Source organism: Myiozetetes cayanensis, unplaced genomic scaffold, assembly GCF_022539395.1.
Source record: "Myiozetetes cayanensis isolate MyiCay16 unplaced genomic scaffold, myiCay2020 scf22, whole genome shotgun sequence".
NCBI classification, from domain to species: Eukaryota; Metazoa; Chordata; class Aves; order Passeriformes; family Tyrannidae; genus Myiozetetes; species Myiozetetes cayanensis.
In genome coordinates, this window is record NW_026087434.1 from 2061856 (window position 1) to 2088136 (window position 26281).

At 48.2% G+C, this 26281-nt stretch overlaps 1 protein-coding gene across 1 annotated transcript; it reads right to left on the reverse strand.

The window, feature by feature from the left end:
* Positions 1-16321: 16321 nt before the first annotated feature.
* On the reverse strand, positions 16322-23790 carry KCNJ2 (potassium inwardly rectifying channel subfamily J member 2). The gene is made up of 2 exons (XM_050319223.1): positions 23665-23790; positions 16322-18788 (listed from the first exon to the last, which is right to left on the reverse strand). The coding sequence occupies exon 2, from the start codon at positions 18570-18572 to the stop codon at positions 17289-17291; it is 1284 nt and encodes a 427-aa protein (XP_050175180.1). The 5' UTR covers positions 18573-18788; positions 23665-23790; the 3' UTR covers positions 16322-17288.
* Between the last annotated feature and the right edge of the window lie 2491 nt (positions 23791-26281).

Here is a 26281-nt window from a genome sequence, read left to right on the forward strand (position 1 = left end):
CTCACTGAGGACAAGACCATGCTGGGATCGATGCCTCAGCTGCAAAGAAAAGAGACTGAGTCACAATAGAGGTTGCTGGAGAGAGGGTTTTTGAAAGCATTTTCTGTTCCCAGTTCTGGTAAGGAAATAGGCAATTACTGTCTTAAAAAATTAAATGTCATGAAATTTCAAACTCTCTTTGTTTCTCATAAACGTCTTGCAACTTGTGACAGAGGTTGCTGGAAACCTCCCCCAAGAGCAGTGCCATGCTGGCCCAGAAGTGTTTGATCTGTGCTCTAGCCTTTTCTTCATGTGGGTTGGACTGGTCTCTAGTCAGATAATAAAATCATCTGGTCAATTGAGTTTTAAAAAAATAAATTGGAGCAAGTCAGGCCTTCACTTTACAGCAGCTCTGCCCAACCTATCCAGAGGGGTGGTTAAAACTGGGGTTTGGCCAGCACCAAAGCACCATTTGCCAGCTGACTTCAGCTGAACAGAGGGAGTCCGAAATCTTGAGCTGTGTGTCTTCAAGCTTTGGCTGAGCTCCAGCTCTACCTACTACCCAAGAGGGCTGGTGGGTCGGTGTGTGAACCACGAGGAGCTGGCTGTGTTTTCACACATTGCTGTCTGAGTCACCCCCTCACTTCACCAGGTGGCAATTCCTGATGTGAAACACGTTCAGGAGTTTGGGCTTAAATGGCCATGCAGGTATCTTGGGCACAGCCTGTCTAGACTTTGTCTCAGAAGGTTTAATTCACCTCTAATCCAGTCTTACAAGGACTTTCTGCCATACAGTGTGATCTGCAGTTGTAGCACCATGTTGAGTTGGAGGAGTACCCTGACACCCACTGAACACTCAGCATCAAACCCTGTGGCCATATTTTTAGTTAAAGAGCCTCACAAAGCCACCAGTTCTTTTCAGAAGGACTTCTAGGTTTAAATCCAAATAATTTGAATGAACTTTTTCCTTTCTAAGCCAAGCAGGAATTTCACCACTTTTACCTGTGCTGTTGGCCCAAACTCTTACAAACAATCTCTTCCTTAGAATCTGATGTCTCATTAGAGGAATTCTCCAATGACTGTCCTGCAAGTCTGGGAATAGTTTTTCTGTAGAATTCAAATTTGGAGAATGACATGAGGTGCTTTATTCCTAGCAATCTTCAAAGCTTGAAGACAGGGAAAGAAAAGATGAGTGGCTGTCTCCTGAAGTGATGTGCTACTGTGGTTTGGAGTTTCCTAAATTGTTAATCCTTATTGGGAAACACCTCCATGTGTTGCTTTTCCATGGCCATGCTTGTATCAGACACCACCAAAGCAGAGGCAGAGTCACCAACAGTGGTGGGATGGGACCCCCAGTTGGACACAGCACGCTGGGCTTGCTTGGTGATGGAGCCCAGCTCATCCCTCACTGCACCACAGCCTGCCCCAGGCAGGGAATTAATTACACAGCAGGAGAAGAAAAGCCAATAGCAGGATTGAAATATTCCCACAGGTATCTCTTAAATTAGATCTCCCAGATAACGTCTGATGATCATAAAATACGGTGCCAGGTGAGATAACATCGCTCATTAGAGGGACACTGTGCCCAGCCTTCAGCCAACTCTTGTGAAGCTCCATGAGGTCATTCGTGAATAGGCTCCAAGGAAAAAAGAAGACAGAGTGTCAATAGGAATGACTTTTTTCAATAGATTCACCTGTGATTAACACATTCCAGTGACTCAGTGCAGGATAAGTAGGTACTGGAATTTTCACATCTGCAAAAAATAACTGGGTTAGAAAAACCCAGTAAATGCCTTTTTTTTTTTCTTTTTTTCCTGCTGATTCTATTTAACATGAAAGATAAGCATAGGAAGTCTGAGGCAGAAAACAAACTTGCAGTGTGTGTGGATATATTTACAGTCACCCAGGATGCTCTGCCCACGAGGTAATGCCTCGTAGTACGGCGGGGGAAAAAAAACTCCATCCACGAAATTGCTTCCAGTCCGTTCTGAGGCAGGTCCTGACCGCCCAAACTTCCCATCCTTTGAAACCATTCCAGATCACATCAGCTGTGTTCTGATTTAGAGTGGAATTTGGCTTTGCCCTCACGTGAGGGAGCAAAGGTGCAGCCCGAGAAGGGCGATGTCAGCTCGGACGCAAACGCTCTCGGAGAGAAACGACGCCACAAACACGCAGAGAGGAGCAGAGGGCTCAGCAACAGGATCATTTCTGCACTGCCTCCTGGACAAAACCATCTCTGAAGGATTAATAACAAACTGAAAGCTCGCTGGAAACATCTCCCCTGTTTGTCTTGGCTTCCAGAGCATTTCCAAGTGTAATTACGAGCAGTTGAGAAACGGAGAGGGCGAAAAAAAATCTTGTGGTTGGTTCGTGCACAGGGCGGTGGCTCAGGAGACCTGGTTTGATTTCTAACCTCTGTCACAGTCCAGTGTCACACAAAATAAGAGGTTTGAATTCCTCTGCAGCTTGTTCTCTATGAACAGGACTGAAGCTGCCCTTGCCTGCCCAGTGCCTGTTCCAGCAGCCCCTTGCACAAAGGTACCATGGGCCCTTCATGAGCTGCTGGTGCTGATGTAATTCAGACAGTGATAATGATACATCCATTTTTAAGGGTCTCCTGTGCTTATACATCCATATAAAAGCCTCTCTTAACAGCACCACGCTGCTTCAGAAGGGGAAAATCCGACACTCCAGCACACAGCTGCACATCCTTTTAAGCCAGAGGATACAAATGGATTTGTGCCGTGCAAGAACCAACGTCTTCATTAAGATCCATGTTTGCTGGGCAGTGACAAATCTTTTCCTCAGAACACGGTGATTAAGGTTTAATTTTATTCGGGATTACAGGCGGCTCCCTTTGCAAACCAGCCCTCGTCCAAGTTCGGGCACATATTGCCTGGAAATGAACATTCCTCTCCAACTGCTTAAGCAGCTTTGGATAAGAAATGATGGTTTCAGGAAGATTAGGAGCACAGGAAAGATCTCTGGGCTAAGAGCACGTTTAGAGACAGTGGCATCGCGGGTTCAGGAGGAAATGCTGCCACCTGTGAGGGGCTGGGTCTTCCAAATCACTTGGAGAAAGCTGGTGGGAAAAGGGTGGATGAGTGAAGGTGGGGAATTTAGGGATTTTGAGCATGAAAATAGCCAAATATATATGTGTATATAAATCACCATTGCCACGTTAACCAATTCTCTGTTCATGCAGATCTACCTCCTCTGGTATTCCTCATAGGTACTGTCTTATTCTGCCAGAGAATGGCATTTAAATACAACTTATCACTATTTGTTCTTAAACACGCGTGTTCTTCCCCCTCTGGGAGCAGTGGGGGGAGGACAGTGTGGATATCCCACGAGTATTTCACCCTCACTGCAGTGACAGCTTTGATTTTTGAAACAGCTTGGAATAAAATGCTGGTAATTTTTCATGGAAAAACCAGTGGGCATAACTTATGTGTGTTTCAAAGAGAACAGCAGAGAGCTGAAAGGCCTGGACACACCATTATCTGAGTGCCAAAATCCTGGATGGGTATAAAACTCAGCGTTTTCAGCTCAGAGAAGTAACATTAGAATCATCCCTAATTAATCAGTATTCTGCTTGTTTGTTGTTCTCAAGTATCTGCAGCTCTGCTCATCAATTTTTCACATTACTCCTTGGCTGTTTTCTCATGTTCAGTCTCCTTGCTGGTTTGATGTTTTTGCTCTCTGGAGATTTCTTTCACAAATTTCTATTACTTCCTTAGAGGAATCTTTCTTTGCATTTCCAAACGATGTTGTCACTGTGATATGGGTGTAGGGAGAGCAGAAAGCCAGGCAGTGGAAACTCCTTTAACTTAATGCCATGGAAAAACCCCTCTGGCTTCCTGTCAGTCAGAGAAGGTCAAAGGCAGTCAGAGCTACAACTCTGTCAGTGGATCCTAAATCCAATATTTAATATCGACCCTCATCTTCATAAACACCATATGGGCAATGGTGACAGTGCTCCTGACATCAGAGTGATGAAATACAACCAGGAGACCAAAATGACTTCACACAGCCAGACCTGCTCACAGCAACCACTGCAGCACAACTGGAAAGGACCTTTTGTAGGTTTAATTAATTATTTTAGTGATAAGGTTTCGTTAGAGGAGCTCTGTGCAGGCAGAGTGGGGGGACTGAGGGGCAAAGCTGGGTTGCCTCGGTGCTTGGGGATATTTGAGACTGGTGCTGTAGGTGTTTAAAGCACATTTTGGGCTCACCTTGGCTCCCTGGCTGTGGGCAGGAGGTTTGCTGGGCATGTCCTGCACCAGCCTGTCACTCAGGTGATGGACCAAAGCTGATCTTCAGCTCTGGATGAGGTTTTTGGTGACCCACATTCAATATTGGAGGAGATTTTTGAAGATTTGTCTTTGTGTGATCTGATTTAGGCCAACCCTAAGCACAGGGTAATAGAAGTGCTCCCAAAGAGCAGTGCTGGTGCCTGGTGATGCCCACACATGGAAAGGCAGACTTAGACATCCCCAAGGCTTTGGGGACATCACTCACATGGACCTGGGGGCTGCTGCCATCACTGCCTCTGCCACTGCTGAGCCTGTGGGTGTCCTTCCTGAGCTGAACTAAAATCTAGAAGCAGCACCATTAAATCAGACAGAGAGCAACTGGAAAGTCTTGGAGAAGAGAACACTCCAAGTGACCCTGGTGGTATTTAGGGAAACGGTTGTGAGATGACCAGAATTATTCACATGGGAGCTCTTTTTTTTTTTTTTTTTTTTTTAATAAAATGAAGGGAGAAGGAAGAGAACTATTCAGATTTTCCCTCGAAAATTTCACAAAATTACTTTTCACATACCTCAATTATCTCCACCTTCGTTTCGTAGATGGAAATCTGTGCCTGCAGAATGAGTCAATAAAAGCCAATAAAATGGGAACAGTATGAGACAGATCTTTGGGCTGTATAAATAAAGCATGGCTGAGGTGACATCATGGGGGCAACAGTGATTTATACCAGCTGAGGATCCGGCCCATAAACTGGGAATAACTCTTTCTGCTCTGTGATTTATGTTCTCCAGTTATTGACTGCTCAGAAATAAGCCCTCTGTTATAAACAATCTGGGAAGCAAAGGAGGCAATTGTGTCTTAATGAGACCATGGTTCAAAGCACTGCCCTGGTACATTGACCCTTCTATAGATCAGAAAGTCTCCTTGATTTAATTACCTTACAGAACCCCAGACTAGACAGCTCCAAAACTCATTTATGCCCTGATCTTTCTACTTTTTTTTTTTTTCTTTATTTTGGTGCATTTAGAGTGATTTATAATTCAGCCAGGAGAGTCTTCAGGCAGCTGATGGGAATTGTTTAGAGGGGTTTGCAGTTTGTATGCAATTATATTTTTTCTTAAGGAAAAAGAAAAAAAAAAGCAAAGCACATTTTGAGACTTTAAGGGTCTTGTCTCACTTCCCAATCACAACTAACAAGCAGTTCTGCCTTTTAAGTGTAAAGAACTAGAAACTTCAAGCACAGAATTAGGGGAATTTAAATCAGAGGCGAGACAGTGCACACATTGGAAATGTTCCTATTTAAGAGCTCACAATTCAGCCTTGCACGCAGCTTTCAGCAGCTATTACAGGATTGTTCCACTAGGATTATCTCATCTACGAGGATATTTATTTTCCCCTTCCAATCTGTGGTATAAAGCAGTGGAAATAATACGATGTTCCCTTCCATTCACAAACGACGAGTCTCTGCTGTCTCAGGATGTCTCACTGAGCTCTAATTAGATCTAAGTCTCAAAACATCCCCCCAAATTACTCCAACAACCAATATTCCATCTTGATTTCTTCTGGCTCAACACTACACTGCAGCTAAACATGCAGCAAACAGCCCTGGCCCCTCTCTGGTTCTCCCTCGGTGCTGCAGCCCAGGGGATTTCATCTTCCCCCTGACAGGAAGGGATGCTCAGAGTGATAAAATCATAGAACCATGGAATGGTTTGGGTTGGGAAGGGAAAATCATCTTGTTCCACCTCCCTGCCATGGGCAGGGACACCTTCCCCCAGCCCAGGTTACTCCAAGCCCTGTCCAACCCGACCTTGGACACCAATCCAAGTGTGACCCAACCATGGACTGTGGGATCACCCCCTGTGCCCAGAGGTGGCTGGTGGCCACTGAACCAGCAGGGCAGTTGTCCTTGTGCTGTCAAAAATCTTGATAAACATTCAATAAACACCAACCTCCCTCCTGGACAAAAATCTGCTCCCGAAGGTTTCCCTCATCTCTGTGCATTCGGAGATTGAGCTGCAGTTGCCAAAGGCCCTGCATGATTTAAAAGCTGAAATCCCAGGGCATCTTCATCACCTGCAGTTGGTTCCCAGAGACTTTTACTGGAAAACACAATTCTCACTCATGTTTCTTCAACACTCCCTTCCAGGCATCCCCTGCCCTGATTCAGGATCTCCTTCTCTCCCTGTACCCACCCCCTGGCATTTTCCAGCCCTTTCCTTTCTCTGAGCACACAGAGTTGGAGTTTCAGCCTTTAATATCATGGGCTGACCTTGGCACAACTCCCAGTGTCTGTCTGGGTCTCAGGGGCCTCAAAAGCAGGAGCCTGGCACAGGAATGGGTCAGGTCCCTTTGCCCTGGCCAGGAGCACAATTACCTGAGCTCAGCTGTGCCAAGTGTCATATTTATATACTGCTCTTAATTAGCTCATGCCATTAATTAGCACCGATGTGCAAAATGGAGCAGGATTTTTGAGCAGAAAGCATCCCTCTTTGGGCATATTTATGCCCTGTGAATATATTTTTCTTTGATTTCAAGTCCCTTTAGCAGAAAGATCTACTCCCTCAGGAGTGGAGTCTCCTGGGCAGAGTTACAGTATATAATAAGAAAAGGACTTTAACCCCTGCTGCAAACCATATATTAATATTAATACTTAATAAGCCCTTGCCTTCTTTCAAAACAAATAAAATATTATTGCTCTCTGAGCTGAAATACATTTAAATGGAGCAAAGATTTATAATTGTCCAAAACAAACAGTCTTCAAGTGAGGTTCCTTTGCAACTATTTTAGAGATACTTCCGTGGATTGGATGGGGACCTAAAAATAATGGTGTAGATTGTAAGATCTGACAATACCAATAATTACACTTCTGTAATTAGCTTAAGCATCCCATTTTCCTCCTTTTTTTTTTTTTTTTTTTTATTCATTTCAAGAAAAGGGCAGAAGGGAGGATGTTTTCCATCCTGGTGGTCAGTGGCAGGTGGTTCAACTCTGGCACAATAAGAGCAGAGAGCAGCCCTCCCTGGAGTCAAAGGGCTCAAATGGCTGCAAGCAAATCCTAGGCATTATCTGCCAAAATATGAGTGGAATTGTGCCTGTGAATCCCTTAAGGGGACAGGTGGGAAAGGTGTACACGTGCCAGGGTTTCCCTGGCTCCCTGCAGTTGAATTTTCACTGTTCTTTCAGCGAGGGGGTGTCCTGGTTTGCCCCTCTCCCACCTGAGTGCTGCCCTCCTGCCCTACCCACCTCTCCCCCCCACTGCTGAGCTTGGGTGCTATAAAAGCCAACCCACTCTGCTTTTTTTATCAAAAAACCCGTGGAGCTGGACATTATTGACGATGCCTTTGATTAATTGCAACCCAACCCGCCAGGGCGGAGCGAGGTTGGTTTCGGTGTTGTTTCAGCAACCTGGGCCTTCTTTAAACATTAACCAGGCCCTGCTACCCCGAGCAGGGATGCTGAGGGGACACAGCCCTGCTTGCAGGGCATCCCTTCCCCCTGCCTTTTTCACTCAGTGTTTATAAGCGCTCGGTTCTCAGCGCTCCCCACGCTGGGGACTCCTCTCCAGGCAGCAGCTGAGCAGGCCTGTTTGTTTATAAGAATCAACCAGAGCCACACAAAAAAAAGGCTGTGGCCACAGGCCAAACGTCTTTGACATCACAGCCTGTCATTAATGGCATAAATCCTCCGTGATTTCATTTCCCAGCAAGCTAACCAGCATCTATCACAGATTATTTTAAAGGGAAAAAATGTCTAAACATTTACCTTCAAACCCCCAAGCAGATCATATCGTTCTATTTTGCCTTCCCGATATTAAATATATTCCCTTGCATATGGCATTTTTATTGCAGGTTGTGACCAGTCACAGAGCTGGGTTCAGAAAGAGATATGCCCAGAAAGAGAAATTTTCTTATTGTTCCCTAAGGGGAAAAACAAAAACGACATTTCATTTAACAAAACCTTTCCTAACCACTGCACTTTGCTGTTTTAATGTATTTTTGTCTGACAGATCCCTGTCTGGCCATTAATTTTGAGGGAGGGAAAAAAATTAAAAGGCTGTTCTCTGTGCCACAGCCTCTTCAATTGGAGAACATTCGATGTGGACAGGCTGGAAAAGTTGTCCTTCAGACCATACTTGTCCCTTTTTCTCCACAAAATGATCATGGTTATGTGGAAAACATTAGGAAATGACTCTGAGCATGAAAGGACTGAATATACACGTAAATACCTGAATATCATAATCAAAACTCCTTGTTGTTTGAAGTCTTCCTGACCTTGGTATCTTTGCTGGTGGACAGTGGTAATAAGCCAGACAAAAAATATTTGATAGTAGCATTAGATTTGACCAATCATTGCTGGTTGCTTTAGACTGGGCCTAAAATGCCTGAGAAAAATCTCTCAAACCAGGCACTAAAGCTGCAGGGGTAAAACAGGAATTCTTCTGCATTTGTATGGGCAAGCAGATAGTCAGAGTGCTGGGTTTGACCTCCCTTTCTCTGAGTGTGAACTGAAATTGCTGAAATTGCTCCAGACTGCACCGTTTGAGATCAAAAGCCCCTGACAGGTGTCCTGCCTCCAGGAGCAAACGTCCATAAGGGTGTGAGCTCTCACTTATCAGCTCCCACCTCAAACCACCCCGAGGAGAAGGTAATTACACACCATTACAGACGAATCCTGAGATCTCCAGGAATTCTAGGGAGTCACACTTAGGATCAGCCCAGGTCCATGTCAGCTCTGCTGCAGCCAGGGCAGAATTCCACGGGCCATTTGCAGCTGGGCAGGGGCAGAGAGCAGGAGCCTCCTGGTGCCAAACTCCTGGGGGCTGTGCTGGCTCATCCCTGGTGGATCACACGGAGCATCAGGGGGCTGGGGCAGTGCAACCTGGGCATCCCCAGCCTGAGAAGATCAAAGTGAGTGTTCCCAGGGCAGAAAATGATACACAGGAGCCCACCTGGGCACGCAGAGTGTCCCCACCTCCCTCTGTTCAGGAAGGACAGAGCTGGAGCTGGATGTGACAGCGCGATCCCAAAGTTCCCGTCTGAGCCACCACTCCTGCCTTCATCCCACCTTCACCCTGCACCCAACAGCCCTCACCACCACCAAAGAATAACAAAAGGACCTCCCACATACCTTGGCAAATAAAAATTAGATGTTTCCTTTTTTTGAGTGGTCTGGAATCTCAGGAGGATCCGCAGGCAAACGCTACCCAGATGTGCAGACAGCACGGATGTGTCAGTGCTCTCATGTGAGAGCCAAAGTTAAAATATGCCTGCAAAGCACCAGTAGCTTCATTCTTATGACTAACACATCCCAAAGGTGCCATAACATGCACTGATGCAATGAATTCTGGGGCTCTGGAAGGAGTACAGCGAGAGGAGGAGCTGCAGAGGAGAGTTTCTTAGGAAAGCCAGCAAGTTATTTTTCCACAATTTATCATACTACTCTTACACTGCGAGTTAGGCTGTGCCTCCAACTGCAGAGATGAAAAGTCACACAACTCCAGCATGAATTGAGCCAGCCAAGAAAAAGAAAAGCAGCTTGCTCTGCTCCCCAGGGCATATATTATGCCTACTCGTTAACGTTTTTTGATATGTGGAGGAGACAAACTCCAAGGAAGGAATGTGGCCATCTCCTATCCGAAACAAAATCTCCCAGGTTGGAAGGGGCTGAGCGTGTTTCTGTAGGCAGATGTTGGGGGTGGGCAGGGATTGGAGTGGCAGTGCCACATTTTTGAGAGCACACCCCACAGCTCCGGGGATGGTGACCTGGGTGTCAGCAAAGCTCCACCAGCCTTTAGAGTAGATCAAGTCAGGTGTAAACATGTTGGGAAGGTCCCTCTTGAGCACCCACCAGCAACAACCACCATCCAAATCAGTCTTTCCAGCGACATGGAAATACCCGTGGAAGGAAAGCTGCGAGATTCGAAGCGTGTGCCGTGAGGCTTTCAAGCAGCACATCATTAATTATATCTCAAATCCATGCCAATAATTTACATGTGTAACAAAACCTCCAAGTGTGAAAACCTGGAATACAACGGGCTGGGACTTTAATCATTTTCTGTAATGGCTGTCATGGAAGAGGTGCCACAATGAGATTCCTGCTGCCAATGAAAAAGAGGGACAACCCATGCAAACGCTGCTCACATTTCTTTTTCCTGCTCCCCTCCCAGTGGTTCAATTTATATCTGATGAGCCCACAGTTTCAAGCAGGAGAATGGCACTTTGGGCTCCCTGGTGATGCCACTTGGATGGAAGTGCTCTCATTATTCGCACCGAAGGATCCAGATTTGCTTAAACAAGAACCGTCACAACATGCTGAGGTCCAGGGATTCCTGGGGGAGCTGGGCTGGCACATTTGATTCTGATTTGCATTAATTTATGAATCTTACACAGCCTGTTTGTCCAAGGGTTCTAAAGATGTTTAGCCAATGCATACCTTGAGTTAATTCAGCAGAAAAGCTGTGGGATGCCACAGGGACGGGCACAGCAGCTCTGGCAGCCCCAGCCCATGAAACACCGAGCACAGGAGCTGCAGCAGCGTTTCAGCCCAGCAGTTAACGAGCTGTGAATACTGACAATACCAGCACGCTCCAGCTACCTTAAAATGGTGCAACTCTAAAGGTAAATACCAAACCCACAAGGGCCCTTGAGATCAAAGCCTGGTGAAGAGCATCCCTGGGAGGAGAGAGGAAAGAGGGGAGAAAGAATGAGAGGAGCAGAAATAAACTCCAGAGACCCTTGGGAGAAAGCTTTGGAGGACTCAAGATAAAGGCTCTAATAAAGCTCCAGTATTGGCTCTAATTAGGGTAAGTCAGGGCTTCATTAATTGCTTTTAATTCCTTGGCTTCCTTGGCAACAGGAGTGCCCGTGCCCAGGGCATGCAGGAGAGTCACGGGGTGGATCCACAGCCTCTTCCCCAGTGCCACTCACTGAGCCCATTTCCCACAGGGATCAGGGCTGGGGCTGGGCAAATCCTGAGGGGAGAAGGGAATCCAAGGACACTGTGAGCCCCAAGAGCCCCATCCTGCATCAGCACAGCCTCTGCAAGGCAAAAAGTCGGGACATGCTGCTGCTGGTTACAAGGAACAACCAGAATGAGGCCAAGTTCGGGCAGACAAGACCTCAGACTTGGTTTTGACCTTCCTTCCTGAGTTATCCTGAAATTTGTTACCGCTGGGAGATGAAAGGAGGAAGATATCCAAGAGGGGCACTTGGACTAGGTGGTCTCCAGAAGTCCCTTCTCACCCATTGTGAGATCTGTGCCACAGTTCACAACTCCCTTTTGCTTCCCAACCAGAGGGATTTAAACAAAATCTGTTGCCAGTACCTGTGGATTGAAATCCAAGCCAGTAGGGAAGGAAAAGGCAAGAGCAGTAGTTTCATTTTTAAAGAATAATATAAAACACCTAAATTGCTGGAACAGGTATGTTTGTAGCCTCTTCCTGTCCTGCCCACCCAGAACTATAAAACACCTTGGCTTGTGTGTAACAACCTGGATTTGCACACTGAAACGAGCTGAGAACATTAGTGCTGGGTTACAGACCTGTAAATACGTGTTTTCAAGACTTGGATTTAATTTCTACATTCTTGACCTTTCCGTAATTTTCGTCGCTTCAATTTGCTGTGCTGTTGGGTGAGAAAACTGGGAAGAGAGGGATCGGTTGCTTCTTGCAGCTCCCTCTGCCCCTGCACGAGCAGTGCCAGTGCCTCTGTCCTGCTGCTGCTCCTCTCCTTCCGTAGCATTTTACTCCCTCTGCCTGGATTCGGGCGGCGCATTCCTGGAGGCTGCAGCGCATCCTGGATGCTGGCTGGATGCATCCAGCTTGTCTGGGAAGGAGAAGAGCTCAGCTCTTGCCTTGCTAGCTCTCAAAATGTGCGGCTTTGCTCTGCTCTGCTGCCGGATTTGTGCTGACTCCCCTCGGCAGGACAAGTGGCCGGCGAGAGAAGGGAGAGGCACTGACAGGAGAGGGTGCTAATGATTTAGGGAATGGGAAAACAGGCTGCTGATGGTCCCTGACCACTGCCCCTGCAGAAACGTCAGAGCCAGGGGCAGAGCCCCGAGCGGCTCTCTCAGAGGATGCTTTTCAGCAGGGAGAATAAGCAGATCCAGGCTGTGACAGCTAATCTGTATCTCTAAATCCAGCCCCGTAATTATTATTATAAGCTTTCCAGGAGACCATTAGATCTGAAAAGTAAATTTGAATTTATAAATGGAGTCCCGCTAGGCAGGGTCAGGGCTCCATCCCAGGCATCGTTTAATGGCATTACAGGCTGATAAAAAGGTTGGAAAATCAGCAGAGGGGTCAGAACTGCCCTGAGATGCTCCCCAGCCGGCCTCAGCCGTGGCAGGGTGTTTGATTCCCGTTAGATCAGCACTTTTGAGCTGAGTCACAGTCGTGCAGCCTCAATATCTGCCCTGGAGGCCACACAGAAACGGGGAAGGAGCTTTTCCAGCCCACACAAATAAGGGCATCACAGCCCTTTTGGGTTCCCTGAAGCCTGTCCCTGCTGCTCTCCCCTGTCCTGTCCCACAAACCCCCCGTGCTGGTGACACCAGGCTCAGGGCTCCCGGGAAATGAGGCCTGGATGGAGATTACAGAGCGTGTTTGGAACTGAGCTGAGCTGAGGAACATCATTTCAATAAGGAGATGTTCCAGGCAGACATGAAACACGGGGATTTCAAGATGAGTTTTCCTGCTTAATTTTTTAATCCCTCGCCCAATCTTTCAGTGTGCTGGCTGATGCTCTGGGCTTTCCTCCCTCCCCCTTCCCCTGCTTTGGAGTTTAGGCAGACTTTGAGCTGTTTTACCATTTAATGTAACTTGTAGCCCATGACCTGGAGCTCTGAAGCCCCAGGTTTGACCTTAAGAAAGGCCCTTGATCGGTCTGGGGCAGATCTTTCTTTGGTGCAAGATGCCATCTGGGAAATAACAATGGGATCACCTTTCCTCCTGCCTTTTGTTGAGGCAGAGAACAATCTGCCTCTCCCCAAGATGCCTCAGACAATGACTGTGCTCAGACAAACCCAAACACAGCTCTATAAACCCCCCAGGCCCAGCCCCCTCTCATTTACACACCTCCTGCACACACCAGCTCATTCTCAATTTTTTTTTTTTATTTATTTAGAAATAATAAAATAAGACATAATATATAAAAATCTGTACAATCCACAATTTGTGCAGTACATTAGGAAGACTTTGATACAAAAAGGCTGCAAACAGGAAAATAGTCATGGACAACTGTCGGATGCCGAGATTGTTCACCTTACAACAGCTGCAGGCCAAAAGTCCTTACAAAATCAGCTTCTCGTTGGCTGTGGAGTGGCAACTATGCAGCACCTTCTACTTCACAATGGTGGTGAGCAGCCATAGTTTAAAGACATTACAGTACTTCTCAGTTTTACCTTGTAATCCATTATGAAGAGAAAAAAAAAAAAAAAGGAGACCTAAGAGAACAAATTAAATATCTGAACCCTTTGTCTTTCCCGAGACGAGAGAGAGAGTGCTAAACTAACCCCACAGAAGCGTCTCATGGCTGGGAGAGTGTCACCAAACCCAGCTGATAAGTCAGGATTTCCACCCTTGCTGCTGCACCAAGGCCAGCTCGCACGGAAGAGACGGGGGAAGGAAGGGAACCATCCCCACCTGCCCCCGGAACGCTTTTGTCACTGTACACAATATTATGGTTTAGACAATGTGTCTCATTCAAGTATTTTCAGGGAAGGGCAGAAATAACATATTCCCCCCCAGCCCCTAAGCAAGATACAGTATAAACCTTCTGTGCGAGCCAACTGGAGCCTGGAGAAACCAAAGCCCGGTGGAGTCTGTGGGTAGAGCTCAGTCAGTCTGAAGGGCCCCCAAATCAGCATCAGCTTGGCCCAGGATCAACAGGAACTGAAGAAACGCTGTCAGTCACTGTCTAGTCCTTTAAAAAAAAATACCTTTTTTTTTTTTTTTAAATGACTAACCCAATTTGCTGCTGTAGAAGTGCTACAATAGCCTGACCTACACCGGGCTGAGAAACACAGAGCTGATGGAGAAAGGGGAAGTGGTACCACGGAGTTACATTGCAGGTCTCTTTTTTAGCAGCTTCCCCGGAGCCAGAGGCCCAGTGCAAGCCTGCAATGGAAGGTTCAGTCAGCAAAGACAAAGGGTTGGGAGGCAAAAAAAAAATAAAAAAGAACACGGCAGAGAGTAATGGATTACCCCAACACACACCCCCTCGACAGGACTAGCTGGTAACTCTGAAAAATGCCAGTAACTAGAACATGTTTTCAAATGAAAAGTCCATGCTTGAAAATAAATAAAGTTCATAGCATTAGGAATCCTATAAGGCTTGCAAGTATTTGCTAAAAATCATGCTAACCTGTAGCATCTAGTACTAGTGAGCCGAGACTGCCGAGCTGAATTGATACTTTGTGTGGCCTTTTCGTTGTCTTCTCCTTGTCCTCCTTTACAGACTTCTATTTACATTTGGCTTTAAATATGAAAATACTTGATAAACTTTATAAAATGTACATTTTAAAAATATTTCTGAAAAACTGACTTGAAAAAAAACCAAAACAAAACAGAAAAAAAAAAAAAAACAACAAAACAACAAAGCAACAAAACAAACAAACCCCAAACCTCTGCACCAGAAACGTTAAGGGGGAGGGGATTTTTTTTTTTTTCTTTCTCTCTGAATTTCTGGTGTTTTAAAGAAACGAGACAAATCCTGTTATTTCCTATCCCCCATCTCTCATCCCTCCCTCGAATATCTCAAGTATCATTTAGTGGGAGCACTGTGCACCTGGGGGATGCTGACCTGGGAACAGGTCCCCTCTCTCCCACTCAGCCTCCCTTCCTGTTGTGTTTTCATACACCCTCCGTTTCACTGAATACTCTTTGGTTTAGTTTTTTTTTTTTTTTCCTTTTCCAAGAACATCACAATTAGCAGCACTAGCAGCACTCCGTTGTCTCCATCACTCTCAACCCAGACTCTGCAACCAAATCGCCTTTTTATGTTCACCCTTCCTTTCCTTTTTCACCCTCCCACCCCAAGAACAGCCTCAGTACTTGCACTTCATCATCTGCCCTCTCCAGAAGCCAAACCCATGTTCACAACGCCGAGAATCCCCACAGTTTTGAACCCACCCACTGCAGATACCATCTTAGCAGAAACCACTTCGTTGCAGGCATTTCTTTCAGGCAGGGCTGGAAGGGGCCAGAGGCCTTCACAGATATCCATTTGCAGAAGACATTAGACCTAGAACAAGCTGTTTTTTAATGGCATACAGTGATCCAATACTGCAAGAGTTGACCGGGATTATCGTCCCCACCACCCTGCTCTGCGCCCGCTCCCCGGGGAGCAGGTGCCAAGCACAGGTTCGCTGTCTCCTTGATCTTAGAGGCACAGAGAATTTAAAGCCTTCTGGCTGAAGGAGCCAAAATACCACCAAGAGCCAGAGCTTGGCTGAAGGTGACAAAATCAGCTCAGAGCTGGGTGAGGCGTCTCAGCCACTGAAGGTTCGTTTGGGGAGAGGAGGCAGGGGATGGACCTCCCTTTGCAGCCTCATGTCCCCAAATAATCCCTCCCTACGTGAGGGAAAAATACACTTCTTCGACACCCCTGCCCTGCTGAAGAGAAGCGTTCTGTACAAAATCCTGCAGTCCCTCTGCCCTTCCCAAGTGCTGTGCTGTCAGAGCTGTTCTCTCCTCTTCCTTCCTCCTCAAAATCCTCCTCCTGGGGGTTCTCTCTGCTGCTCGGCTGGTCCATGCCCAAACACCTGCTCCTGCAGCCCTGGCCTCTGGCATCCACCAGCAGCTCCATGGCACAGATTCCCGCTCGGAGCTGAGGAGCTCGAGGCCCAGCTCCAGGCTGCCGAGTTTCTTCTCATCAGAAAAAGAGGGAATTTATTTCCCCCATCCAAGAGTAGGAGGAAGGAGAGGAGGCCCAGCTCTCTTGAGATCCAAGCCTTAAGCTTTTTTTAGAATAAGGTGCAAAATAAAGGTCTTAAAAAGAAAAGGAAAAAAAAAAAAAGGTAAAGGTAAGGAAAAAAAAAAAAAAGAAAAAAAGTCAAAACCAAAAAAAGTGTCTGAGGTTTGAAATTTTTTTTTGTTTAAAGCAGCCTGTTCCTTTTTTTTTTTTCTTTTTTTTTTTTTTTTAAATAAACTCCACTGTGCAAAACTGTGCATTTTCTTTGGTATCCATTTAGGTAGTTTTCACTTAGTACTTTTTCCTACGTATAGGTATATTTTGTCTCACTTTAGACAGAGAATTAAATTCTCCCCCCAAAAATCATAATTTTGCTGGAGGCTACTGATTGGCCTGATATTACATAATGCCCCTTATGTAATTGGAAAGAGAGAAATTGATTCTAGCTATCAAACTACTGGCCTCAAAAGGAGTTTAGACTTTCTGGCAACATCGGCCTCTCTGAACTGATCATGAGCTTTTCAACCCAAAAAAGTTCAACACTGACTTTTTTTTCTTTTTTTTTTCTTTTTTTTTCTTTTTAAATTACACAAGAGAAAATAAAAACTACACTGCAACAAAAATAACCATTTGTGTTCATGTAGTTAGCAGCAGCTTTTTAAAAAATAATTATAATAATAATAATAAGGCAGATCCTTGCCTTTGTTATGCCATTAAAAACATTCTTGTTCCCTAGAGAGAAGCATTCTGGAAAAAGTTGAAAAAAAAAAAAAATAATAATAACCCAACCAAAGCTTGCCTGCAAGTTCAAGTTTTGTAAAAAAATATATACATAATTTATTCTACAACATATGTGCCTTCTGTTCATACTTAGACATGTTTAGTGCTTTGTGTTTAGAGTTCGTTTTCTGTCGTCCCTCCTCTGAGGACAGCCCTAAAACCAGCCTGGGTTTCTCAGGTCTGCTGCCTTCACACCACTCTTCAACAGTACCGTTGTCTGAAAACTGTTCTGGGCCAACTTCTCAGGTCAACGTGCCTTTGACCGATAGATGTGGGTTTTGTGTTTGGTTTTTGTTTTTTGTTTTTCTTTTTTTTTTTTTTTTTTTAACCTTTCAACCAAAAGGGAGAGGAAGAGCCTGCCAGTCATATCTCCGACTCCCGCCGCAGCGGCCGCGGCTCGAGAGGCACGCCGGCCTGGTTGTGGTGGTCCATGTCGGGGTGGGTGTCTGTGCTCATGCTCTCAGGCACCCCCGTGTCGATCTCGTCCTCCTCCTTGCTGGTGAGGGCGACCTCGTTCTCGTAGCAAAAGGAGTTTGCGTTCGAGAGAATGTATTTCTTCTCTGCTAAGTCTCTGGCACTACAGATGGGTGTGTTGGGCACTTCGTATGTTTTGTGGAACCTCGAGTAGTCCACTTTGTAGTAGTTTTTCTCTTCGAAGAGCACGGGCTCGTAGCGGTGGCCCCAGAGGATTTCGTTGGCCAGGTAGGAGCTACGGCACTGGGTGGTCATGGCGGTGGCCTCCACCATGCCCTCCAATATTACTACGATTTCGAAGTCAGCATTGTCCATGTCCTGCTTGCTCAGGTCATACAAAGGACTGTCTTCGTCTATTTCATGTACTATGGTGATCGGGGAGACCAGGAATATTCGGTCTATGCCGCTGTCAAACCCCACGTTGATGTCTATCTGATCCAAGGGGATGTACTCCCCTTCCGACGTGATCCTGGATTTGAGGAGCTGTGCTCGCACGTGCGCCTCCACCAAGTGGCTTTTCCTCAGGTTCCCAACGCGCCACATCAGGCACAGCTTCCCGTCTCTCATGGCCACCACGGCATTGTGGCTGAACACCAGAGTTTCGTTCCTCTTTTTGGGCTTAGCCATCTTTGCCATGACGGCACCAATGATGAAGGCATCGATGATGCAGCCCACTATAGACTGGAAAACCACCATGAACACCGCGATGGGGCACTCGTCTGTGACGCACCTGAAGCCGTAGCCGATCGTGGTCTGGGTCTCGATGGAGAACAGGAAGGCTGCGGTGAAGCTGCTCACTTGGGAGACGCAAGGTTTGCTGTTCTCTTGGTTCTCCAGATCCCCGTGCAACAGTGCAATCAACCAAAACACACAGCCAAAAAAAAGCCAGGAGAGGATGAAGGTCAGGCAGAAGATAACTAGCATCCACCTCCAGCGGATGTCCACGCAGGTGGTGAAGATGTCTGCCAGGTATCGCTGTCCCTTCTCCCCCACGTTAATAAACTGGACGTTGCAGTGGCCGTCTTTTTTGACAAAGCGGCTCCTGCACTGCTGCCTGGTGTGTACCTTGCCCTTCCCATTCCCAAAGCCGTTGGCCACGGCCATGGTGGACAGCTTCATGCCGTCCTCCTCCGAAGACACGATGCTGTAGCGGTTGGTTCGCACGCTGCCCATCACTACTGCTGTGGACTGAGGTGCTTCTGCTTTAGAAAACAGTCTGAGTTTCTGCAAAACCCTTTGGAGAAACAGTTTTGAAAGTTCTAGAGGAACACACACACGCGGAAAAACCGGGGAGAGGCCGGAGTCCCCAAGAGCCCCTGGATCAACCGAGGACAGTCTTCTGGCATGCAGAGTTAGCTTAGCAAGCAACCGTCATAGAGAGGGCATGGTCTGCAAGAGAAAGAGAAACGTCGTATTAGATCCTGGAGGGACAGCATAAGGAATCAAACCTGCAAGGATGGAGTCCTGCAGACCTGCAGGAAGTTTCCTTTTCCTTAACAACACTCTGAGCAATGCTCAGTGTTCACAACTGTGCATGGGCAGGAGTCACTGCGAGGAAGGCACTGCTCTTCCCCCGGGGAAAGCTCTGCAGGCATCGTGTCACAAAAGCCCCTGGGCAATATCCACTTTAAAGCTGGACACGCAGAGAATCCCTCTGCTATCTGCAACTGTGCTTTCTGTGTCCTGGGAAGCAAACAAATCGCTTTAACATCCGCCTGCTCAAACGTAAACACTGGAGCTGTTTGTGGTGACTTACAACGCGTCTCCCGGACTGTTTGGCAACGACAAACCGGCGAGTTGCAAAAGGGAAGGTGGTGTGTACAGAGAAAAGCAATAAACCTGGAAAGTGCAAACAGCAGTGATTTCCACGAAACTGGATCTCAGATCGTTTTTTTAATTAAGCTGAAAGAGCGAGCTGTGTACTCTCTGCACAGGGCAGGAATGAGGGTGGCATTAGTTCCTCTTTAACTCCAGAAACTCACCGGGATCTCTGCAGGTTTTAGGCATAAGTTGGACAAAGCAAATTAAACCTTGCAGTGATACAACTACCAAAAGGCTACAGTGGAGTAGAACCAGCTGAGTGTCTTCATAACACCTTTAGTAGCAAGCACCAGCACCTTCCCCTCGGGAGCCCGAGGCAGCCGATTCCATCTCCAACAGGTAACGGCTCCAAGTGTCCCATGGGCCTTAAACATCACCAATTAAGACTCAGCTGAGAGGCTACAAAACCTTCTTCCTGAGGGTAGAAGCCACCAAACTTGTTTCAGGGAGGCCTGGCTTAGACCCAGGTTCAGCTTTTAACAAGTGCGTCATCCATTAAGTCATGTTCTGTGTATCAGGAAATGGAATTGAAATGCTGCAGAGGAGAGAGGCACTAATGCCACTGCTCCATCCACACGTGCCCCATGCAGGAGACAAGGCTAAACCTGAGTGCTGGGCAATGCCTTTGTCATGGCAGAGGAGACTTCAGAACCATTTACCAGAGCAGGGGATTAAACCACGATGCTCTCCCTAAATTAATGCTATAGCAAAACTCATCTGAGTTTGTCCAAAACCCAACAAAACTGCAGCCACTGTGGAGCACAACCCCTGCCCAGCAGGACCTCTGCCTTCCAGTGTCTCTTCCTCTGACTCGAATCCCACAACAGTTGCAGATAAGACGTTTTCTCCTCTCCCAACAGCAGCCCCTAAAGCCCTGCAGAGGTGTTCCAGAAACTTGAGGGATTCCAAACAGCTCCTCAGCCCTCCCACATCCTTCCACAACCACATTACAAGGGCTTTAGCTCAGCAAACACTTGTTAGGAAAAGAGCAGGTGACAAACAGCAACATGACTGTGCTCTCAGTTCCTTGCAGGCTGCTCTTCCCTCCAGGATCTCTTCAGGGTTTACTTTTACCTCCTCTTTTTTCCTCACTCCTGTTTGTTGTGCAAGAATGTGTCCCGATGCCTACTTGCCAAGATTAGTCATCTGTGACTTCAGCTCCTACAAGACATTTTGGCAGCTCTCAATAGGTTCAGTAATGCCCATTTTGAGCACAGCTCTCAGCAATGAACACTTACGGTGTAGCTGCCCTCTTACTTATTCTGTACATTTATTCTTCCTTGTACAACTGTCCTGCCTGCACTGCCTAAGGATCCACTTTTCCCCCCACACACCTTTTTGTTCACAGGGTTTCTCATTCCCATCAGGATATTATTCTCAAAAATACAAGAGAATTCTTTTAATGCTCACTTAAATGATTTTTGTTTTGGCTGGAAGACAATTTTATTAGAAACCTGAACACAGCAGGGAAGCAAAATTACTGTTAATACATTCCACACAAAAAAACCTTCTTGAAAAGCCATTGCATTGCTCTGCAAATCAATCAGTTATAAACCACATCCTATAATCACAGTCATGTTCAACTTCCACGGTCAAAGTCTGTTTTGTTCCAAGCTGATGGAAACACACAGCCTAGGAAACAGTTTATTTTGAAGTCTGGGGGGTTTTTTTCCCCCTGCATTGTCTCCTGGATTTTAGAGGAAAACTTGTGGTGGAGGGAAAGATAAGCTGTAAAGTCTCAAGTGTCTGACTATGCAGCTTCCCTCACAAAAGTCTTGACCTGAGGACATTTGTTTGAATTCCACAAATCACTGAAATCCTAACAGAGCTTCCTGCAGCGAGCTGGCTGCATTCAGAAGTTTGGGACCTGAATCAGGTATCCTACATTGTCACATTCCTCCCCTGAAGGGCTCAGCACCTTCTACCTACTGCACCTTGCACAGCATCTCCCCTCCCTGGCTGCTCAGTGGGTGCTGTGTCCTTGGGAGTGGACCTGCACCCATTTGGCTCTAAGGATCCCTAAATCCAGGGGTGTGCCTGGATTTGCAGACTGCTGGAAGTTTATCCCACAAAGCTCTGGCATGTTCCACTGCAGCATAGTTGTCTTCTTGCTTTTACAGCCCAAACTGCCTCTCATCCTTGTGAGTGCTCGGAGTGGGGAGGATGCCGGGACGTGTGGGATGGGAGCAGGACCAGCCCCGTGCACAGGGACCAGCCAGCAGGTCTGATCTCACTCCTGCTGGTGGAAGATCCTGTGAAACCCCCAGTGGATCCACTGGCTGCCCGACCACACACCTGACCAGTGTTCATCCTGACCTTCCCAACTGGTTTCACCAAAGGTCCCCCCCCAAAATCCCAGGCACAATCAGCATGAAAACCTAATGGTACTTCTCATTTTGCTAATCCACCTGCTGCTCCAAGGCAGAGCAAGGCTGCTGCCCCTCTCCCTACCCCAGCATCAGCTGCTGGTGGCACCAAAAATGCCGGTGTGGGACCAGCCCCGCAAACCTCCCGAGACAAAAAAAAAGAGCCAACCCAGTACCCACCAACTGAGCCCAGCATTTCTATAACTGAGCCCAGTGCAGCCAGACACACACACGCAGTTGGAAATTCAATCATCACTAGGTGTGTTATTATTATTATTATTAATCCAGGTTACCTTTCCTCCTGGAAGGGAGAACAGGCAACGCAGCTTGTAATTACCGACACTGGCACTGACACAGCATTACTGAGAAGGGATGAGATGGGATGGGAGAGCCCTGGCTTGCTCTGCTGCGAGGGGATGCTTGGAGGAGCAGGGAAAAACGGGGCTGTGCTGCATCTGCAGCATTTCCGAGCCAGCATTTGGGGCAACGCCACGATGAGGAGCCCAAACCCTCGCTTTCCCCTCAGCATCCCCCTGCAGCCCTTCCCTGGGGAAAGAGCTCACACCGCAGCGTTCAACTCTGCAACGAGCAGCTCGAAGGGAATTTGTGCAGAAGGTTAAAGACTGAGGGAAAACTCAGAAGTGCAAGGAGAGGGGAGGTGGAGAGGAGCACTAACGAGCGCTTGGAGCGGTTATTCCCAGGCTGACGCCACACAGCCCTGCGGAGACAGCCGGGCACATGTTGCCAAGAGAGCACCAGCACCACCTCAGCCAAGCGCCTTCCCTGCTGCCCTCGGAAAACAGAACAAAGGAGCTTCTCGCCCCAGCGAAGCCTGTTCCCACATTCCTGCTCCCTCGCTGCCGGGCACGGCCACCCCTGTAACCTTTCTCCTTAAAAGTCATTCCCCAGGGCTTCTCCGCTGGTTTGGGGAGGACTCAAGTTACACAGAGTGCTGAGCTGCTCTCAGGAGAAGGGTCTGTCCTTCACGGACAGGCAGCGGGGGGAAAAAAAATAAATTTAAAAAAAAAATTAAAAAAAGATCAGATTATGCAGGGAAACGGGTGCGAAGAAATAGGAGAGAGAGGACAAGTGGCGTTTGCATCTGCTGTCCTGCCAAGGAGACGCGCTCGGGGTATTTGTAGCCGATGACAAAATAACTACGAGTGGAACAGCCATCACCAGGGGGTGTACGCGGTGCACCGGCTGCGAGGATGGAAAAGCAAACAAGTGTAAAGGTAAGCCTGAGACACAGAGACAAGTGCGGGCAGCCCGCGGGGTGCGGAGGCGGCGGGCACAGAGCTGCGGGTCCCGCTGAACCCGGACACCTGCGGGTCCCCACCTGCCCCCGCCCCGGGCACCGAACCCCCGAATCCATCTGCCTTTGCTTATCAGTATTTTTTCCTGTAACTGTCAGGAACTAAGCTGAAACAATACAGCTCTTCACAGCCTGCCTTTTTTTTTTCTCCTTCTTCCTATTTTTTTTTTAAATTATTATTTTTTAGCAGGCTGATCGGAAATAAAGAAGCCCCGCCGTTTCCACGCTGCCGATGAATGAAGCTACAGGTTCATTTCACACCCCTCTAAACCACTCCGGACACTCAAAACCACGCATCTGAGCGCTGGGACCCGCTGCTTCTGCCCTCCCTCTTGTGCAGGAACAACAGGCGAGAAGAAGGGAAAGGGATGGAGCGGCGCGCCTTGAGCGACACGGAGTTGTCATGCGAACTTCCAGCCCTTCCCCAGGATAAAATATCCCGGGGGGGATGGGGGGGAGCAGCTGGTGCATGGAAAGTTATGAGCGCAAACAGATGCTGGAAGCAGATGCTCGGGCGCTCCAGCCATACCTATCGAATTATTCCAGGCACTGAGAATAGCTCGGGGATGGGAGCGTGAGAAATGCAGGAGTTCCCCCTCCAAACCGGGGCAACACAAGGGCAGCTTTATCTCGAGGTGCCGCGACACAGCACCGCGCATCGCCTCCCCATCGGGGGGCTGCGCTCCTGGAAGTGGGGAGGGGAGAGAGACAGAGAGAGGGGCGGCTGGGCGACTCGAAAGGATGGAGAAGGCGCTTTTCTTACCTGCCGCGGCCCGCCAGGGAGGTGCGTGTGGATGGCAGGGATGTAAGATCCAGCAGCTGAGGGACGCCGAAGCCGGCCCGGTGCCCGCCGCCCGCCCGCTCTGCGCTCCCGCCCGCCCGCGGCCCCTTTTTGCGGGCGGCCATGGGATGTTTAATAGCGGCCCCGCCGGACACGCCTCCCCCGCCCCGAAGGCCAATGGAACAAGGAGGGAGTGGTCGGGGGGGGCGCGGCCGCGGGGGGAGCCCGGGAGAGGGATCGGCGGGATCGGGAGCGGGAGAGGAGCGGGGATGCTCCGGGGGACGGGGGATGCTCCGGCGGAGCGGCGAGACCCCGGTCCCCCGTACACAGGGTCCCGGGAGAAGGCAGCCCATCTCCGGGTCCCCGCTGCGGAGGGTCCCGGGAGAAGGCTGCCGGTCTCCTGGTGCCCGTGTCCCCGCTGCAGAGGGTCCCGGAGCAGCGGGGATGCGGGGGCTGCGCGGGGCTGTGCGGGCAGGCAGCGCTTTGCTCCGTTTCCCGGCACCGGGAAGCTCCGGGAGCGCCCGCGGGCACCGAGCACCTGCCTGGGGTAACCCCCTCATCCTCCCAACTCTACCGGAAAGGCTTCTGCGGGACTTCACACGCAACTTGGGAAGGTCCCGTGTGGAATCTGGGCGCCTGCTCTCGCTCCCGTTTCCATGTCTCAGTCTGATGTGCCGAAGCCCCGGGCACCGAGAAAAAAATACTGGAGACAGAATAGTTTCTTCCCTTTTGTTCCTTTTTTCTTTCTGTTTTGGTGAAGGGAAACGCGGAGATGCAGAGTATCCCTTCCCAAAGTCCTGACACTTAACAAGGATGGGAAGCCAGGCAAACACAGCACAGCTCTCCTAAGTTGAAAATCCTTCTTTTTAACTCAAATCAAACGTCCCTTCCGAAATAAGATCTTTGATCCCTGAACTGAGATCTTTTAGAGCACTGCTGGAAGCAAGAGCAGTATCAGCCTGGCTGCACTGTGTGGGATCCACGTCTTTGTTCCCTGGCTCACCTGTGGCAGCTCGGTCAGGCTGACCAGGGTGGGAATATGCAGAAATCAAAATGATTTTTAATAGCTTGTCCTACCCTACAGTGAACGTGGCCTAAGATACAGAAAAATAAGGATGAAGAGTCTGGCCGGGAGCCTTGCAGGAACAAAAACAGCCTTGTAAGCACAGCCCGAAGTTTGCCAAGCCCTGATGGACAGTGCAGGGGTGTTAGTTTCCAAGGCAGGTGTCCACTGCAGAACATGCTCCTGCTGCCCCCGGAGAGCTGAGTTCCCAAGTGCCAACAGCTGAAATCCAGCAGGGAGCCCTGTCATGTGCTGGAAAACTCAGAGCCAAGGTGACTGCTGAGTGCAAAGGGGGCAGAGCATACAAAGCTTCAGAAACTGGCATAAACACCTCGATTTGCACCCAGGGCTCTGCAACACCCTGAAATGGGTGCTGGGCATGCTTGTGGGACTGTGAATCATCAGGCAGGTCTGCCTGGGGGAATAGACAGGTCCAAGTGGGTCGGCCACTCTCCTCTGAGGAGCCTCTTACCATGTCCAGGACAGGCTGTGAATATGATTGCCTTGCTTTCCACGGCAATGCCAGTGCCTGCAGTCGCTCCTCATGGCTTAAACTCTCCTCCTCACTTGTTTCCTAAGCTTACAGCTCGGGCATGAGCTGTCTTTAAACTCTCAGTGTTTGTGCTTTGCCCAAACGCTCCCTCATGGCGTGGAGGTTTTAAGAACACGCTCCTGGTGCACTGACCCATCCCACCAACTGCCTCTCCTGGCACTGACAGTGCTTGCCGAGTTCCTCCGAATGAGGAAGTGCCACATTGTTGCAGCAATAAACACAATGGCCAAGCGCAGCTGGCTCAGAAGTGCCCGGTTTGTGTGCTCAGGATGCACAGACTTTACGCGAAAGGGAGGGGGGAGAAGAGACAAGTGCTTCTGTATATTGAGCAATCGGGCACGTTGGGCAATCGTGCTGTTTGTAAGTTGTTCTTGGGTGGCTCTGTTCATTTTGAAGTGGAAGGGAAGTCCTCTAACAGCCTCATGAATGATGAATCTGAAAAAAAAAAAAAATCTATAAGAGGCAATGAGCGCAATTATCTTGTTCATTCAGTAAAGCGAAGATCATTAAATCCACCGGATCTGAGAGAAGGCACAAATACTGCTCTGCTCGTGTCGCTGTAGCAGAGAGAAATATCCCTTGTGTACACTCTCTTTGTGTACTTCCTATGAACAGCTAGAATAGCAACAATTTGACCCATCCTGAAGAAGAATGTGCCCATCTATATGGAAATGAAATAAGGTAGAGCTGCAATCCACTCTTGGGAGGAGATGCTCTTCCGAGAACTCACGCTGTGAGCTGGGCATGGAATCCAGCAGTTCTCTGTGCAATATCCACAAGATATTTATGGGTTGCAGCCTGACTTTGTAGACTCTTACTCAGCCTTTACTCATGCAAACTGAGTGATAAAGACTACAGAGCTCCTGAAGCCAGAGATCCCAGATCCACTGCTATGAGTAAGGCTTGTTCACAACCGTTCACCGAGGAGGGGTAGAGCATATACATCACCACTGTTTAACAGCTCTGCAAAGTCAGAACAGCTC

Excerpts from the sequence above, each read along its gene's own strand:
- KCNJ2 (XM_050319223.1), bottom strand. The coding sequence starts at position 18,572 with ATGGGCAGCGTGCGAACCAACCGCTACAGCATCGTGTCTTCGGAGGAG.